At 43.7% G+C, this 19,839-nt stretch overlaps 2 protein-coding genes across 6 annotated transcripts in view; one reads left to right on the forward strand and one right to left on the reverse strand.

The window, feature by feature from the left end:
* Nucleotides 1-7,126, reverse strand: part of ARVCF (ARVCF delta catenin family member) — a 251,817-nt gene extending 244,691 nt beyond the window's left edge. For 2 of the 3 annotated variants that reach the window (XM_066331418.1, XM_066331416.1), the window contains exon 1: nucleotides 6,616-6,693. The gene's annotated coding sequence lies outside the window, so the exon portion shown is untranslated. Of the gene's footprint in view, nucleotides 1-6,615; nucleotides 6,694-7,032 lie in introns of those variants that run through there. The other variant, XM_066331417.1, reaches the window with a different exon arrangement.
* TANGO2 (transport and golgi organization 2 homolog) overlaps nucleotides 1-19,839 on the forward strand; it is a 423,798-nt gene that overhangs the window by 386,179 nt on the left and 17,780 nt on the right. For 2 of the 3 annotated variants that reach the window (XM_066331427.1, XM_066331431.1), the window contains exons 1-2: nucleotides 12,009-12,107; nucleotides 17,304-17,425. In XM_066331427.1, coding sequence (XP_066187524.1) covers nucleotides 17,370-17,425 — 56 coding nt within the window. In that variant the 5' untranslated portion in view covers nucleotides 12,009-12,107; nucleotides 17,304-17,369. Of the gene's footprint in view, nucleotides 1-12,008; nucleotides 12,108-17,303; nucleotides 17,426-19,839 lie in introns of those variants that run through there. The other variant, XM_066331428.1, reaches the window with a different exon arrangement.

Consider the following 19,839-nt stretch of genomic DNA (forward strand, 5'->3'; position numbering starts at 1 on the left):
TGAGGTGGTTGTTTCCTTGACCAGACAGATGTGTATGGGTTGGGATTCAGAAACCCCACCATCAGCATAGTAATAAGTAGCCTGTAAAAGCTGAAGACTGTTTATCACCTTTAGGAACATACCACAGTGAAATACAGAGAAAAAAAAATGTGGCAACCTACAGAGGTTTCAAACTCATGGATTGCACAATCCAATAACCATTCATCGTCACACCACATTAAAAACAGCACCTTACCCTCCACCTCTAAAATACTGCTTCAGGAGAGGGAACACAGTTTTGATTTCCATTATCCTCCAGCCTGCAGCAAGGAAGTGCCTTGGTCCTGAATCAGAACCCACAGGAATTTAGCAAGTGCTATTTCTGCTTGTAGTAAAATCTTCAATATGCAATTTACATCTTGATATGTCATCATTTCTTGGTATTTAACTTAGTAACAGCTTCTCTAAAGTAGAGATTTTATTACATAAATTATGGAAGTAGCAGACTGGGTGTAGTGGAGACAGCATAAATTTCTGAATCAATACAAAATATGTCCCCAGTAGTAGTTGTTATTCTATGCAGGTATGTTATTGATTACAGTCATAATGGCCTCACTTTAGCTGCCATCAATAACTCACTACTTGTATTGTCACACTGGATTAAAAAAGAACCAGTCTAAAAATATGAGGAGAAGTTATACCAGCATGGCATGACCCAGCCCGTGGTGCAAAGAAGCAAACACTGCCAGTTTAAGTTAGGATTTGTGTTTGAGACTTCACTTGACATTACAGTGATAAAGTAAAGTCAAATGTGATCCTTATTCAGGACAAAAAAGTATGTGTCTTAAACATTCTAGGAAACTCTTAAATGTTTATGCTTACTTTTAAACTTCTATGGATTCTGCATACAATAACAGTTTTTAATACCTTGGGACCATTAGAATACATGTACTGTTATGCAAAAGTGAATTCAAGCTTTATGAGTGCTTATTAACATTTTACTGATGAACATGACTGAAGCTTCCTTGCATCAGGTTATAAATTGTAGAAGGAATCCTAGATTACTTCAGTTCTCTAAATTCCTAATTTTGAAGGGTAGTCTCCATAAAACACCTGTATTTGCTACTCAGCAGAGAGATGCTCCCCAAGTGCAACATCCATAGACTGAATCACTCTCCAGAGAAGTCTGTGTCCACTGTTTTAACCCACAGCCAGAAATGCCCTTTCTGTATCAGGCATTTAATTGACATGCCTGAAGTTATTGTAGCTACCCCAACTTGAGTGTCACATCTGAGATTCTCTTATGAACCGTATTTTAAGTCACTCTGCAATTTGCTTTCCTCTGGGCAAGCTCTGCAAGCTTTGCCACTCTTCATGCTGTTAAAAAGAGTGTAATTTTCCCCTTTAAAACCTGCAAAAATTATACTATCCAATATCATTATATACATCCAGCTCTCATCAAGCTGTGAATCCAGTAGCCATGGACACTGCTGATAGTGAACCATCACAATACAGTTTCTCACCAACAGGATCTCCAGTAAAAAAGTCTGTGCCATCACTTCTGTCACTGTTCTGAATAGCAGTTACTTAAAAATTCATCACTGCATAACCTAAATTAAACAGAGAACATTTACTGTAATGAAAAGGTTCCATGGAGGTATTCCAACTCATGGGCATAACTTCCACCACCAGAGCAGATGAAGAAGAGGCAGTTAAATTACTGCAAACAGTAGGCCTAGTTTCACTAACTTTACAGAGCAATGAATGTAGATCAGTTAATAAAAGACTTTTTCATACAGGAACAAGTTAGGACAACATTTTTCTGTACACCCCCCCCCCACAATAATTTCTTTTAGGAGAGCAGAAATTAGGAGAGGAAGGTAACAGCTTAAGAGCACAAAAAAGGCATTTGTGACACATTAAGCCCAGCTCCTGTAAAGGTACTGCTCAGTATCTCCATCAGTCAGTATCACTGCACGTGTAAGAATTCCTACACAGATTATTCATCAGGAAATTCCAAGTATATCCAACCAGAATGCAGGTCTTGGTATCAATCCCCTGAGTAGTCCACTCTCAAGGATAACAATGCCTAATTCTAGACTCCAAATTACCAGGTTCTGACAGAAATACGGAAATAATAAATATTTTGGGTTTACCATAGGGACAAAATGTCAGGACTTACCCCAAACTGATTTACTCACTTCTTCCCTCTCTCTTGCAATGCTTAAGCTGTAATTCTTCAATAATGCATTTCAGAAGACAGTAAATGCTTCACAACGCTTAAATAAACCATAAGCAGCTAAACAGTACCTGCTCTAGAGGACAAAGGCCTGTTGCTAAGGCACTAGACTTCAAGTTTCCAATGGCTTATGACAGCAATAACAAGGCAAACAAAATAATAAAAATGAAATTGTGAAAGATACCTTGACAGCGTCCTTTTAATTTTCAGCCAACTCGAGATGTCACGTAAGCACTGAAGCAGCAAAGAGGTGATACTGCTTAGATAGCAAAATCTCAATTCCTCCCTGACCTACAAATCAGAAGCTAATAGATTAGTGGTGCACTGGTGGATCTCTGCACAGTATCTCATGGAAACCCTGTCGCAGCTTCTGAAACAAAATGCATGTGCTCTGAGATGCAGAAAAAGCATAACTATAAATAACATCAACTGAAGCATGCACAGAAGATTTTGACAACCTAGTCAAAGACCTTATGGAAGAAAAATCCCAAATTGTCTAAGAAAGCCATCATATCTGAAGAGATGAAGCATGCTGCATGTCGCTCAGGAACAGAAAGGTCTTCCCAGTGCAATATAAACTGGAGAGTGAGACAGAGGCACAACCCTGCCCATTTGTTCTCAATGGATCCCAGTACCTTGTAACACTGCCAGCAGCACCATTGCTATGCAAGTGGTGGATGAGAATTACCTTCTTGGACCACTTAAGTCTGGAATCTGTGATCTAAATACTACAAATTTACTCTTTCTAAATATATAATCAAAATATATCTTTGACTACAATCAAAAAATCACTCAACTTACATCATGGTAATTAACATCAGTTGATTATAGAGCATTAAGACTTGCAGAATCAGACCAAGATACCTTTCACAAAGATATTTACCCAGATGGAACAAAACCCACATAACTACAATGCAGTATACACAAAAACGTATATATACATATACTCATATATAAATGCAATGTCAATTTTTATAGAATTTGATAAAGTAACCTGTTAAAAAAAGAAAACTAAGCCAGTCACTCCAAGGGTATAATTCTGCCTTAGTTGAGATTCATTATTTTCAGAAAGACACATTCATTCCAACAATGGTAAGCTCCCAATAATGACAACACTGTAAGAAAATATATGTTCTTTGTAGGAATGAGGAGTAACTAGATAGGAGTTTCATTACCTAAATCGAAGCATTCTCTACAAAAGGTTAAAATATTTTAAAATGCCACCCATATATACATTCCTACTGGGTATTTTACACATGTTTTATCCATAAGATTAACTGATATTCCAAGAAAAGCATTTATTTTGGTGGGTCAAAATGCCAGACTGCCCTGAAACAGTGGCAATCAGTGAGTCTCATCAGGACTCCAAAATATTATTTTGTTTGATCGCTGTCAATAAATTAATCATGAGTAATATATATTGTCCACTTACTATTAAATGATTAGCCATTTACAGACAACACATCAAATGCTACTTGAAATTATGCCAGGGGGTTGACTGTCAGGCTTTCAAAAGATTGGGTATTACTAGATTAAGCTGTCTCTTCTTAGAATGTTGCCCAAATCCAGTCACAGAAAGAACTGGATTCACTAGAATTGGCTGTTTCTCTTACATACTATTTAAAACAAATGTGACCTCAGCTAATGGAGAAAATGTAGACCTCTTGAACCTCAGCAGACTGCACCAAAAGTAGCTTTTCAATTTGTTTTGGACAGCCTGTGAACTGCAGGAGTGAAAAGGACAAACAGAGAAGAAAACACTTGCACCACAGTTTTTTGCAGTTGCTTAGCTGAAGGAAATAAAAGCCACTTCATTATCTAAGCTGATTGCCTCCTCTCTCAGATGCTCAGGTGGTTACCTGCCTTGCTTCAGCTCACAGGTAGACCACATCCTACCTGATATTTAAGAAAATCTCCCTGTTCTTATTTTAATGTTTAAGCCCATGACTCTGCTAATGTGCTTCTCTGAAGAAAATATGTTTGTCAAGTTACATGTATACTCTAAACGGCTTCCATTATGGAAGGAATACTTTCTCTAAAAATAGGTGGATTTTCATCTTAAAAAATCTCACTGCTAACTTCCAAAAGACACATATGAAATCTGAATAAGGTAACTGCATGCAACACATGTGAAATTCCTTGCCTATCCATATTAGTGTAACCCAAGCGCTGGCCATTTCCTCCTTATTCTGTAGAGAAAGACAAGAAAGTAAAAAAATTTGACCTCACTGCTTTGAAGGTAACTATGATGGCTATTGGGATGCCTCCACACCTGACAGAATACTGTCATACTCTGGTTAAACCAGAAAGACACAACCCAAATGTAAAATCACACTGAGCTGCTACAGCATTTGTTTACAATGTCTGTGTCAATGATTTATACCCACACAATAAAATATTAAGAGCAACAAACTATAAACCTGCTAGCACAAGAACTCTAACAGGTTTTCCTTGCAGTGTATCAATTCTGACACTACCCAAGATCCACCAAAAGCACTGCAGATATAATGTGTTGCATTACATAAAATCAAGTCCAGAAGCTTAGTTTTATATAACTGTGATATGCATACAGATGGTGTTCACGACAAGATATCTAATCTGAACTACAGTTGGTACAAAATCTGAAGTATAAGCAAAAGGCAGGAATTTTGCCATTTTTAGTACAGTGTCCTAACTCAATAAAATGGGAAACTCCCCCTATTTGTAGCTCTTATTGGTTCTTCCAATATTTAAAACTTTCTGACATTGAAATCAATTGCAGAGATTTTGAATTAATAGATGAAATTCAAAGAAGGGAATTATTTTTCATCTATTTTTGCCGAATAGTAAGTCAAAACGATGCTTTTATTAACTGAAATTCAGTTATTTATGTCGACAGCAACTGTGGCATAAAAACAAAGTAAGAAAAATCCACTTTCTAAAGATCACCATTGTCAAATAAAATACAATCTATGATCTCTGAACAATACACAAGGATAAACCATGCAGTGAACATATGCAGTCAAACTATTGTTCTTACAAACCATGCCTTCCTAATGCATTCCTTTAGCCAAGCAATGGGAAGATAAACCCATTTGCCTAATGGAGCATATCACTTAAATCAGGCAAGAATTGACAGAGATGCTGCTAAAATAAATTTAAGAATCATCCATCCAAATACCTTCCAGGATGAAGACCCCAGCACAGTTCACAACTTATTTTTTCTACACAAACTCCAAACTCTCCAGCCCCTGCAGTTACTTTAGTTGCCACGCATACCCTGTATTACTTTATTATAACAAACCTTTCCTTTCTTTCCCGTAGAAGATTTAACACGAGGCTGCATTTTTTCTCTTCAGCAGTGCCTCTCAACATTTCTAAAATCACTAAAATTTCAGATTTTACTACTGCACCATGCAGTCCTGCACAATTTGATAAACAAAATATGTCTAAATTTATGGAGCCGTAAAGGACTAGTGTATTCAGCAGATTGCAGTCCCCCAGCCACAGGAAGTTACAATCAGCCAATGTCAATATTCTGTCATTTAGAAACAGGATTTTTTTACCACAGAGAATTCCCATTAATACCAATCAGCGGGGCTGTTTCCCGCCTCCCCCCCGCAAAACTTGTGTTTAGGGTTTAAGCTATCGGTATGATAGCAGCTCTAAACCTGATAAAAAAACCTGCCTTTTATTTTTTTTAACATGCTATGAATCACGTTTTGCATTGTGACCTAGCTAAAGGCACAACAGTACAGCGTAACGAGCAAAGTGCATGTTTTAAGAATTCCCCTTCACATACACAAACAAGTGCCTACATGAAAAAAAAAAAGAGAGAAAAAGCAAGAAAGACAGTTCTTTACTATTTCATATTCAGTAGAAGTCAACATTTCAAAGAGTTTTTCAACTTCTACAAACGTCAGAATTTAACCGTGGACCCCAATACTGCAGAGAAAGCGAAAATTAAAAAATAACCCCTAATTCTGGCTTTTAAGTCTGTAATGGATGTCGCGTGTGTAAAAAAAAAAAAAAAAAAAGGTTAGTTTTGTTTGGTCTTTGCTACGAAGAGACTCCTCTCCTGTGCATGCCACAAATAACCTGAGCAATGACTTCCCTCCATGATACGAGGTGCCCATCATATTGCAGGATTATTACAATGTTGGTTTGTTTAGGGGCTGCTTGTGTGTGTGGCTTGCGTATGTAATCCAGGCATTCGCATGCATCAACTCCTCGTTGCGCATCTCACAATAAACTGATGAACGCCGCTAAACCTGAACCAGGAACCTTTAGCAAACAAAGAAGTCTAGCCCGGAATCGTGATGCAAAATCACCCCAAAACGTACTACACCGGGTAAGAACCTTACAGAAAATAGCCCGGCAACCTCATTCATTCCCCCCAAACCCAGCGATCTGCTCACCATCTCCGAATTATTTCTCTGTCCTCAGCTTATTTTCCTTGCTGCTGGCTACTGGCTTCAAGGAGGCGGTGGACACAAAAAAAGGGAAAAACGTTAAAAAATAAAATAAAACAAAAAAAGGGAATAACCCCCCGTTCAGCTGTTCACCAAAGCGCTCGGCAGGCGCCGGGCAGCATGTCAGCCCCGGTCCCCCTCTGCCGCCGTGCCCGTCCCCCGCGCCGTCCCCGGAGAGCGCCCGGGCGGCACCGGCTCCTCCCGCCCTCACCCACCGAGGAGCCCGAGCCCGCCCGATTGCCTCCTCCCACCTCCACATTCCTATTTACAAAGGGTATCCAAGACCATCTTTATCCAACCGGGGGGGTGGGGGAGGAAGGAGGGGGAGGTGGAAGTGCTTATTAACCCTTTTCTTGCGTTTACCTTTTGTACCGAGATTTGTGGTGCACACGGGGGAATTCCCTTTCTGTACAGAGCACATGCACTCGTTGCCATCGGGCCCGCGGGGTCCCCACTCCCGCACTGACGGCGCTCCTGGCGGCCCCAAGGCCGCTTCAGGAAACAGGTCCAAGGACACGGCTGGAAAACGCGTACCCTCCCCAAACTACTGCTGGGAAAACAACCGGAGAGGCCCGCGGGGAGACAGGAGCGCACTGGCTGGCCAGACTGCGATGCCACCAGCCGCCCACACCTCTTTTTCTTTTTTTTTTCCCTTTTTTTTTTTTTTTCCCCAAGCAGGGCACATTCCTCAACACTCGCACCTGGCGGCAGGAGCGCGGGAGGCGTGAGGGGCCGCGCGCCGTGCCCGCGCCGCCGCGCGCCGTGCCCGCGAACCGGCGCGCGCCTCCCGCGCCGCGACTTTCCCCATTGGGCGGCGCCGCCGCGGTCGCGCCCGGCAACCGGAGAGCCATCGGCGCGGCCCCGCCCCGCCGCCGCGCGCTGCCGGCCGCGACACGCGCCATTGGCCCGCCGGCCTGTCCGTCACAGCGCGGCGGCCCCGCCCCCGGCGGGAGTGGCCGGAGGAGCGGCCGCAGGCCCGGGGCGGAGCGGGGCCGTGCCGATGGCGCTCCCGCTGCCGGGCCCGCTCCGGCTGCCGTGCTGCCCGCCTGGGAGAGCGGGGCGCTGGCACTGTGCGCTCGGCGGGAGAGGCAGGGACCTTTCTGTCACCTCACTGCCTGGCTGTCCCCGCCCCAGCGCGGCCGGAGGGTTCCTGCGCTGGGCAATGAACGCTGCCGTGCGCAGCTGTTCGCTCGGAGGGTGCGGGGCCGGCTGGTGGCTGAAATGCTGTGGCAGGGGGCCCGGCAGGTGCAGCGCAGCGAGGTAATGCTGGCACGCGATCCGCATGGATTTCTCTGACTTGACCTTCTCGGCGTTTGCAGTGGTGTGTGCGCTGCCATCGTCACTCTCAGCTTTGTCTTTGGTAACCTGAACACCTTGAGCTTCCTACGCCCCTATTTTTTATCGTGTTATCCCTTTCATTAATGTTACTCCTCTGAATAATTTCCTGTGTTTTTCCTCCCTCCCTAACCGTGGGTGCCAGAAATGGTGCAGAGCTCCAATGTCCCTGTGCTGTGGAGAAAGAGAGTGTCACTCCCCTGTCTTTGCTATATCTTCTGTATTTTATTTACAGTGAATGGCTAGGAGTAGTCCAGTTTACCACAGTATTGCCCTGAGAGGTCACACTGAAATAGTAACAACTGAATTCTTTTTTTGAGGTGCTTTTTTCCATGCTAGCCCCATCCCTGCATTCTTTATTTCCAGATGCATTTCCTCACATTTTATTATATTAAAAATGCAATTTACTAGACTGGGATGACTTATTGGGCACACCAGATGATTTTATAACCAGTTGTGAATTATCTACTCATTTGTTAGGCTACTAATATCTTGCATCATCTAGACGATAGATCAAACTAGATCAGAGCAAGAACCTGTATCTAGAAAACTGTCAGGATCCCTGATGTGTCCTCTTTGAAGCTACTTTTTGAGGCCTCTCAGGGAAAAGATATTTAATCTATCGAAGGTGTGCTTTATGCATTCCAAATAATGTGCATTCCTGCACTCAAAGAACAAACTCTTAAAACAAATGTCAGGACAATTTCTCTTTTAGGTTTTGAAGCCAACCCAGGACAATTCTACAAGCCTTTCATTAAGCTTCTGTTTGTATTTTAGCTTTCTCTAAGAGAGGTTCTGCCCTGACAGTACCACTCAAAGTGGATACAGAATCAGACCCTGCTTGGGATCAGTTCATTCGAGTTGAGAAACAATGGGAGCTATATACACTGATCCCCTAGGACAGGGTCTAGAAGGGGTAACAATAACCAGGCTGATTTAAACAGAACAAAAACTAGATACAACAGTAAAAGGAAGGATCAGAATGGCCACCAAATCCAGTATTCACAAATTCTTGCAGTGGACTAATTTTGTGCAGCCTCCTAAAGGGCTTTTTAAATGAGTCTGAACTTACTCTTACTTCCCATATGTATTAAAAACAGAAAAAATATCAGTAAAACTACCATTACGTTTTAAGCCTATGGACACCTTCTTCTTCCCACAGACATGACTGCTGCTGAAGGTATGCAGATTATCATCTGAAGATTTTAAATGGGTATCAAGCATAGAAGCTAAACAATCTTTGGTCACAGGGATGAGTCTGTACTTTGAGACTCAGACTGCCAAAAAGAACAATACATTACATTTAATGTGCATGCATTTTACCAATTTCAATGTAACAAGAGATTTGTATAATTTGTCTATTTAGTCATCAGATAACTGCTTTAAATAACAACTCTGAACCTGAAAGCATAAATACATTCTAGGTTTATACGTCTCAAGGTAATAACTGCAATCTATTACTGTGTTTCAGAAGGAGTAGTACAAAGAATGATGATCATACACTCACCCAGTAATTTTCATCAGTAGATCTCAAGAGACCTTGCAAAGGTCAATGCGATCATCCCATTGTTGATGATGGAGAAGGAAAGCATTGAGATGAACTTGCTCAATGTCATATGCCAGAGCAGTGCTAAAGCTAACAATTGGCTTCAGATTTTCTGTATCCAGGATGAAAGGTTTTGCCTCACAAGCCACCTAACAGATCCATATACCCTTGGGAATTCTTTTAATTACTGTTTCACATCTTATGTGTATTGTGTTTATCAGTGTTAGAACCTGGAAGAGCACTCCAGGCTTTTATGGTGTTTCCTTACAGGGTTCACTATAAAACATTCTGTAATTTACAGGCTCCACTGGAACCCTCTATTGCCACCCATGAAAAAAAAGTCAGAAATAACGTTTGAGATTTTGTTTGAAAAATGAAATATTAATATTTCAGTAGGACAAAAAGGTGACACAGATCCAATCACAACCCAAATCTGTAGATCTAGGTAAAATTACTAAATGTTTGGTTATCAGTTCTGATCATGCTGTGCTAATAACTGAAAGCAAATTTGACATTGTCACTTGTGTTTTCCTCACTCCTCAGGAAAGCTTTGCTGGCTGGAATTCATCCCATTGCAAGCTCAGGCTCAGTGGCTCTGGGGCCTTCCTGGTAGCAGAGTCTCTGCTGCAGGTGGTCAGAGGAGCAGCATCCCACCCAGGGGCCTTGTTCTCAGGGGTCAGCAGCTACATCCAAACCCCCTGAGATTGTCAGCAGCCTGGCTGTGTCTGTCCTCACAGGTATGAGCGCTGTGAAGTTATTGTAATGTTATTTTTCACACCTTCACAGACTCATAGAATCAGCAAGGTGAGAAGAGACCTTTAAGATCATGAAGTCCAACTTGATTACCACTGTAACTTATAAACCACTAAACCACATTAACCACATCTTAAACACCTCCAAGGATGGCGGCGGCACTGCCACCTCCCTGGGTAATCTGTTCCAATGCCCGACCACCCCAACAGTGAAAAAAAACAACTCTACTACCCGAATTTCTCGTCTCGGCTGGAAGCCAGGCATGCCGGCAGCAGGCTGAGGCAGTCAGGAGGCAGCTCATGCATCCCGAGTGCGCTGCGGGCTGCGGGCCCGTGTCCCACCGGCGTCCCCGGGTGCAGGGCCGGCAGCGCCCGCGGGGCACGGCCCGGGGCACGGGGAAGGGGCCGGTATCACCGGGGCACGGCCCGGGGCACGGGAAGGTGCCGGCGGGACACGGCCCGGGGCACGGGGAAGGTGCCGGTGCCGGCAGGGCCCGCGGGGCACGGCCCGGGGCACAGGGAAGGTGCCGGTATCACCGGGACACGGCCCGGGGCACGGGGAAGGTGCCGGTATCACCGGGACACGGCACGGGGCACGGGTTAGGTGCCGGTATCACCGGGAGACGGCCCGGGGCACGGGGAAGGGGCCGGTGCCGGCAGGGCCCGCGGGGCACGGCCCGGGGCACGGGGAAGGGGCCGGTATCACCGGGACACGGCACGGGGCACGGGTTAGGTGCCGGTATCACCGGGAGACGGCCCGGGGCACGGGGAAGGGGCCGGTGCCGGCAGGGCCCGCGGGGCACGGCCCGGGGCACGGGGAAGGGGCCGGTATCACCGGGACACGGCCCCAGCCCGGGGCACGGGGAAGGGGCCGGTATCACCGGGACACGGCCCCAGCCCGGGGCACGGGGAAGGGGCCGGTATCACCGGGACACGGCCCCAGCCCGGGGCACGGGGAAGGGGCCGGTATCACCGGGACACGGCCCGGGGCACGGGGAAGGGGCCGGTATCACCGGGAGACGGCCCCAGCCCGGGGCACGGGGAAGGTGTCGGTATCACCGGGACACGGCCCGGGGCACGGGGAAGGGGCCGGTATCACCGGGACACGGCCCCAGCCCGGGGCACGGGGAAGGTGCCGGTATCACCGGGACACGGCCCGGGGCACGGGTTAGGTGCCGGTATCACCGGGACACGGCCCGGGGCACGGGGAAGGTGCCGGTGCCGGTGCCGGCAGGACACGGCCCCAGCCCGGGGCACGGGGAAGATGTCGGTATTAGCAGAATACGGCCCCGGATAGAGGCACGGGTTAGGTGGCGGCGCCGGCAGAACACGGCACGGGGAAGGTGTCGGTATCAGCGGGACACGGCCCCAGCCCGGGGCACAGGGAAGGTGTCAGTATCACCGGGACAGGGCCCGGGGCACGGGTTCGGTGCCGGTATCACCGGGACACGGCCCGGGCACGGGTCAGCTGCCCGCAGCAGCGGCGGGAGGAGCGGGCGGGCCGGTGCCCCGGCGGCGGGCGGAGCGGGCACGGGGCGGGAGGAGCGGGCGGCCCGGTGCCCCAGCGGCGGGAGGAGCGGGCGGGCCGGTGCCCCGGCGGCGGCGGGAGGAGCGGGAGGAGCGGGCGGCCCGGTGCCCCAGTGGCGGCGGGAGGAACGGGAGGAGCGGGCGGCCCGGTGCCCCGGCGGCGGGAGGAGCGGGCGGAGCGGGAGGAGCGGGAGGAGCGGGCCGCCCCCGCAGGGGCGGTGCCCTGGGCCCGGCCGCCCTCCGGAAGCGGCGCGGGGGACGCGGTGCGGCGGCCGTGGGTGAGTGAGGGAGGGAGGCCCGGGAGGGAGCGAGGCGCCGGGGTCACCGTGGTCACCGTGGCCGCGGGCCGGGCTCGGGCACAGCCCGGGGAGCCTCGGCTGCCACAGCAGCCGGAGCGGACGGGCTCCTGCTTTGGGGGGCTGTGTGTGCCGTTCTGGCCGCCGCCACAGCCCCGGCCCTCCCCGCCGAGGAAGGTGCTGCTCCTGAGCGCCGTTTGCTTAAGATTTTAATCCTAAATTTATCCAGCGGCACCTCCGGGGATGTTTTCAGGTGTCGGTTCACACCTGTTTTCCCTTGGTTATGCGAGGGCCTGTCATTCCTGCGGAGGTGGTGGCTGGTTGGTACTTGCGTCACGTACAGGAGTCATTCTAAGCGTACAGCAGTAATAAAGTAATTTTTAAATTAAATTTTAATAGGTGGTGACCCTTTGAGGTGAAGAAGTAGTCACAGGTAGACAAAAAACTACTAATGTCTTTTGGTGGTTCCTCCCTGAAGAAAACCTAAGAATTGAACAAGCTAAAAATACAGCTTTTATCTAAGGAACGAGCCTTGCAAAAGGCTCTGGGTCTGAAGATCCGTGGCTGAGGAGAAACTCGTGCTCTTGAGAAACTGGGGCAAAGGTTGTTTTACTCCATTCTTGTAAACGTTTCTAAAGCACGATGTGGTGAAAGGTGCTGTTTGCTGGCGTTTGTTCCTCATGGGAGCTGTACAGTGGACATAATCTGCTAAAAAGCCAGAGAGAAATTAAGCAGCTGAAAATAAAATTAGCCCATTAAACTTGGGAGTGCCATTCACCTAATATGTTATTTTCTGTTTCATAAGTTTGTTGTCTCTTGCAGGGCAGACTGACTCTTCACCTTAATAGGGTTACAAAGCCTGAGTTACTTACAAATGCTCTTCATAGGGAGCAACCTGGAAGTCATCAGATTATAGATCCATCTATTCCACTTCATCTTTGGTTATTGTATTGCTACAATGGAGCATTTGGTACACAAGGGGAGTGCAAAAACAAAACAGTAAAATGCTTTAAAAATGCAGCCATGAGACGCTTTTCTCAGAGGGAAAAAAAAAAGATTTATTTTTAAGAACTGATCAAGCATCTCTTATTTTTGATAAAGTTTGCTATTAAAAAAACACCTCATTTCAGTAGCGCAAGAAAATTCATCCAGTTTTAAGGCCCTTTTATGGACATTTGAGGACTGTAGGGCTGAGTTTCATTTGGACATACTCAAAAGAGACAGCAGAATAGTTCTGTACTCCACGGACCACAAGTTATTGTTGTAGTACATGAAACTAGCAGATTCCAGTGAATAATGTTTTTAGCTGTATTTTAGGCTCCACCTAAACAATAGCTTTGGATCAGTTGAGAAGCAATTCAGATCACTGTGGTAACTGACAGATGTTATTTATGATGCTTCATTTGTGAATACAAAATACATAACAAATGGCTTCATTTTTCAAAGCCTGCTACTGGGAATTCTTTAGGGTAAAATAGTTTTATGCCAAATTGTGAACTGATTGCTTCTAATCAACCAAATGATTGTAGAACCCTATGAAAAGAACATACACAATCTATCATGTTTGGGTCTCTTGAAAAGTCCCTCTAAATGCTACCTTATGCTGGCGTGTATCCACTCAGGCTTTTAACAGATCCTTCAAATGAGCAAAACAACACACTGTGCTGTCTAACAGAGTACTGTAGCACAGAACAAGAATGTTAGTTACTTGAATGTCATTTCCAAATTAGTGGTGCCATTTGGAGCAGAACGCTTAATTACAGGATGTTTGTGGTTCTCGTCAAGCTGGTTTGAGTGTATTAGGCATAAGTTGGACAGCAAACCAGAAACATTACAGAAATAGGAGATTGTTGCTATCATGTCATCCTTGGTAACTGTTGTCTTATTGACTAGGAATAAGCAAACTAGAATTTATAAAAGCTCATTTTCCAGAGAGAAGTCTTCGCTGTCTCCAATCTAGAGCAGAGAAAATTTCTTCCCTCTTCTTGCAGACCTTGCTACTTTGCATAGTGTGTATATTCTGGCTTGTATTCTCCTCAAAAAGAAAATCAGAAAACAAGTGTTGTACCAGAACTTAGCCTTTTCTATTTGAACTCTTCAAACTATGGCACCTCCTGCATCTCTAAGGATGGCTCTGAAGACACATTTTCTGCAGAAATGGAGCTCGAAAATCAGCTTTTGATCTAGCTTTGGAGTCGCTGTAGGATCAAGTTGCAAGTGGAAGTCAGTGCTGGCCTAATCTTTTTCACCTTCTCCCCTCCTTGGTCTGTGGGGACTCAGCTGAGTGGAGCACATTTGTTTTGCAGCTCCAGCTCTGTGCAATGTGCTCGTCTCGTCTCTGTAGTTGCAGCACCAGCTTTTGAGCTCAAGAGAATGGCACCTGCATGGAGTTTTTGACTGTTTATATACTGACTATGTCTATGACAGCCTCTCTTCAGGTTGTTTTTTCCTCTTAGTGTTTTGTAAATTATCGTAAATTTCAGAATATCCAAATTGGAGTCTGACTTACACTATGCTTCTAATTAAGAATTTAAGGGTAATATCCACAACAGGTGTTGCAAGTGCAATGTTAACTTTGATCAAAGGAAATACCAAAGTACATTACTTGCCTCCTTTGCCAGTTAAGTGTTGCTGCTATTTTAAAGGGTAGCTCTGCTTTATCTGGCTTAAACACTTCTGTCAAAAAAAAAAAAAAAAAAAAAAAAGGTTGGACTGTTTATGTAGGACCTATAAACATTTATGCTTGTCTCAAGGCTGGCAGGTGGAACCTGAGATAAAAAGTGCTGGTTTGGTATTTGAGGTTAATAAAAGCATAAATGTAAAGAACTGTAATAACATCAAGCAGGGTTGATGGGGTGACAAAAAAAGGTTCTTTCAAAGCCATAGTACCTAATAATAATGACTAGTGATTCTAGAAAGGTATTGAAGTGTACAAAATATTTGTCCCTCTAGATAACTGTGATGAGCATTGAAACTTATTTTGCAGCTGTTTTCTGATTGGCAGATTTTGTTTAATCTTTTTGCTGGCCAGTAGTTTTGCATGAACAGCTGGACCTACTTGATTATTTGAAGGGAACTCAATAAATCAGCTAATGGAGCCTGAAACCTGTTTATTAAAATAGTGGTCTTACGAATGATTAACTGCAAACAATTTTTTGTCAAGTAATCCATTTAATTATCTGGCAAGGCACCTGATGAATACTAGTAGCCATATATCCACAGTCAGCAAGAGTACTCAGTGATAGTTGTGATTAAAATTGTATTTTGTATTCCTGCTTTCACCAAGTGAGTTTCTTTGCACTTTGCAAAAAGAAAAAAAGAGTTTTCAGGATTGCCCAGCATACAGTAGTGCTGTGGAGGGGAACCTTGGAACCCATAGATTTGAAGGTGATCTCTTCTGAGCTGTGATTGTTATTTCTGAAATAGTCTGTGTGTAGAAGATCCAAATCTTCCAGTATTGGTAGTTCAAGTCCAGTGTGATTGCAGTCTACTGAAAATTCAGCAATAGGAGTCTGAGAAGGGGCATGTCACCGTCTCAAAAGTGGTTAGTTTTTCTCTATAAAGCTGGCTATGGGTCTTCTTTAGACCTGGCTAGTAAATCAGTTATCCGAAATTCATGACTGCGTCTTCATTTTATGATGAATTTCTGCGGCATTTATTTTGGGATTGACTTGATAAAGGCAAAGAAGGCCAACCATGTGATTTAATTCAGTTTTCAGTGCCTTATTGTGCAACCTGTAAAACAGAAAATAGCTGGAATAGCTCTGTTATTGCTGCTCTTAGCTCATAGATTATGAGTCAACTCGGGAGGGAAATTCCTTTTGTCAGCGAAGAGAATTTAAAATACTTGGAGGTATATTTTTATATATACATACACACACACGCTCCTGTGCACTAATTTTCTTGTCAAGCGTGTCAGGAGTGTTGCACCAATTTGTGAGTTATTTCATGTCCTGCAGCAGAAGAGTCTCCTTGCAGGATATTGGGTTGCAAGAGGGAACTTGTTGTGCTATGACAACAACAGCAGGCTGGTTGTAGTGCTGAGCTGTGACTGAACAGGAGCCAGCAGCTATGGGCAAGTGTTAATTTAAAAAAAAATCTGTATAAATGCTGCACTTGCAGGTCTATTTCTGCTAGTGTGAATGTAGTCAAGATGATCCATTTCTTGATATCTCTTATGACAAATTACAGAGAAAGAGCAAGAGAGACACTTGCTACATGCCTTGGAAGTACATTTAAAAATCCTGCTTTTTGTACAGAAGTCTTTTCAATCATTGGGTTGCTCAGATGGCCTTAGAGTTGTGATGTTGAATTCTGCCTCCCTCTTCCCTTGGCTTACTTTGAAAGCCTTTGCATGGCAAAAGCTCTCAGTAGCAGCAAAAAATGGGTTTGTGTCATTGGGTGGGAGCACTCCAGTAATTGCTTGAGCAGGCACAAAAAGTAAAGATCAGACTGCAGTTTTATTACCAGAAAAACGTTGATTGGACAACACAAAGTATTTGAAAACTGTTTTGTTGGTTTGCAATGGAAAACACATTCGTTATTCCATCTGCATGACCAAAATTTTAAATACAGCACAAGTGCTGGAAACTCCTCATCAAAATGTAAACTCTAGACACAAAACATCCAATGTATTTCTGTTTGTACCTGATCTTTTACCCAATGCTAAACAATAATAATTTCTCCTGGGCATTGATAATAGCTTGGCCATTATCATTACTAAATTATACTTTATTTGCAGGTCTGTGAGTGTCTTTAATGAGGCTTTTTCTGGCTTCTGCAACAGTTTGAGTCGTATTTTCTCTTTTATTCTAACAGAAGCATTTTGCCTTACTTAAGAGAAGGAAGAAAAGTAAAGGTACTTTATTGGTAATGAGCAGAAAATTGCATGACAGTCTTTTTTTCATGTATTGCTAGCACTCTAGACTTTGTCAATATTTTCCTGATGCAGGTTTTTTCCCTAAAAATCTGAACTAGCCAGGTATAGCTTTGAAAGAGCTACCATAAGAATTTGGTTAGTAAACCAGTCTTTAGAACTATTCTATTTTGGAACTTGTATTCATGTACTTGTATTGTGAGATATTGGTCAGTACATTGCAATCCTTAAGCTTCAGCACAGCAGCAAGTTTCTCTTTTTATAATTTGTAGTGTAATAGATAATCTTTATTTCCATTTTAGGCTATTACAGAATGAACTTGCATTGAGCCTTTGTGGAAGAAACAAGATTTAAACAACAGTTCTTCAATGTGCATCCTTCTATTCAAATTTGACCCACGACCAGCTTCAAAAAATGCATACAGGTAAGATGGTTGCAATTAAAACAGACTTGTTTGTGTAATATTTTACCCAATTCCTTTTTGTAGCCAGTGTGTGAATTACAAACTCAAATCAGTATTATATGTTCACTTGTACTTTTATAGTGTTTAACTTCACGACTTTCCCCATTGGAGGAGTTACTGTAGAGTAACAACTCTTCGGTTTTAGACTATATCAGGACTCTTGAGCTTTGTAATCATGGACCTTTTACTAGTGATCTGTCATGTGCTGTGTATGTCATTTAAATATTGTACTCCAGTGTTTGGAAGTCCTGCCTTCTACTTTATTATTTAAACTAAGGGGAATCCTGTTTGTTGGGCATCACGGTTGTAGCTATCCCCTGCTTTCAGTGTGGTAGATAGGTTTAGGGCTTCCTGCTTGCAACCAAGGAACTTCTAATACGTGCCCTAGCCTTTCCTCTCCCCCAGATCTGCTTACAGTTAAAACTGTAGGCAGTAAACTAAGTCATGTGTATGAAATATTTAGCCAAAAACTGAAGAAAAAAGGTTGCAGGCTTCTAGGTAAGTTTATAAGAATTTCTTGATGTCATACAGTGAGTTTGCAAAATATTAAACATCCAGTAGTCACTTTCTCTCTCATTGTAGCCTGTCATTTTAAAATTTCACATCCAACATCAGTATCTTCGAGTACACTGAGTAGGTAATAAAAAGATAGCACTTCAAACTGTGAAGGTTTATTGCTTTCTGTATTTATATATGCTGTATAGGTTGCATATTGTTTTTTAGGGTGCAAGTATTGGTATTCATCCAGAGACCATCAGAGTCAGTCTGCTCAGTAAATTGTGCCTTTCACTGACTTGTTTTCCTGTCCTCTTGTATTAAGAAGCAGATGCCATTTTATAGAAAGAGAGGAAACGAGAACCAAAACCTCAGTTGTCCACAGAGTGTATTCCTTTCTGCATCTGCAGCCTGCCTAAAAAGGGATTTTGTTTATGATGTGACTGGTGCTGAATTAATATATCCATTTATTTGGTCCGACTTGCTTTGTATTAGTAGTTAGAGAAAGACAGATTCATCAATTTGATGCCTCTTGGGAAAATCCTTTGGATGTAAACTGCAGTTGCTTGCCAAGTGAACTTTCTGCCATGATCAATATTTAAAAGTAGAACTTGGAGTAGTTTGCTTGCTATAAAAAATTGCATCGAGATTGAAATTATTAATTTATATCAGAAAACAACCTGCTGTCAGTGTCAGAATAGGACAACACTTTTGAGATGTTTGGCCCAAATTCAGGAATATTTAATTGTGTTTAACTTTCTCTATATCTTTTGTTAAGCAGTGCCTTGCTCTATACCTGAGATAAATCACTCTGAGCTACCTGTTTGGGTGATAAAGGCCACAGTGTTCTTGGTGTCAGATTTTAAGATCAGATACATAACTTTAGGCCTTTTTTTTTTTCCTTTAACGCACCATAACTAAATCTTTTTGCTTTTCTTTATTCAGGAAAATGTTGAAGTTCTTGTTTTTTAATAGTTCCTGTGGTTTTTTCATCTTTGCCTCAGCTTTCTGAAGGGCTGAGTGTGAGGTCTGAGTCTCAGCTGGGAGTGGTGCCCAGCCCTCCTAATTCCAAGCAGTATTATAGCCATTGGATCAAGTGAGATGTCTCTTTACAAGTCCTTGCTAAGGGTAATTTTTCTTGACAGTTCAATCATCACTGTGCTGTAGCTCTGTTTATTTCATGGTGAGGTCTTGGAACAGTTTTCCCAGTCAAAATGGAATTCCTGTACCTGCAGACACTAATTTCTCTGTCCATCACGTAGCAGGCAATTAAACCTTCCTTACTGTTCTCTGCTTTGCATCTCTAACTGAAAGAAAGTGTCAGTAGTAGGCATTAAAAGTTGAAAAGACAAACAGCTTGTCACTGACTGAGCTTATTGGCTAGAAGAAAATGGCCAAGCTAAAAGATGTTCTCTGTAACACTCAGGAGGATTTTCCATCCAGGTAGACTCTGGCTTCTGAACCAGTACGTTGGTCAATTTTCTTGAGCACCTAATGAAGCAAAGAGCTCACCCTTGCGACACACTAACAAATCCATCTGCCAGTACCTTTGCAACTTGTTCTGTTTTCTCTCTTGAGGCCTATTTGTGGTAAAGTTTAGTGCAGTGTAACAAGCACTTTACTGTAGTCCATTATTATTGTCAGAGGTAATATGCTGCCTTTACATCTTTCTCAATAGTACTGTGTGCATCTTACAAATAAATAAATGATTCAAGCTTCAAAGCTATCATCACAGGCTCTTTTCTGGAGCTGAATTGCATTGTAGGAAATTGCTTTAATGGAATGATTTCTCATGTTTTCATTTCTCTAGATATTAAAATAAATCTTAATATGTAAATCCTAATACAGTTGAATTATTTCAGCTATAAAAATAGCTGAAT

This window comes from Sylvia atricapilla, chromosome 17 (genome assembly GCF_009819655.1).
Source record: "Sylvia atricapilla isolate bSylAtr1 chromosome 17, bSylAtr1.pri, whole genome shotgun sequence".
Taxonomy (NCBI): Eukaryota; Metazoa; Chordata; class Aves; order Passeriformes; family Sylviidae; genus Sylvia; species Sylvia atricapilla.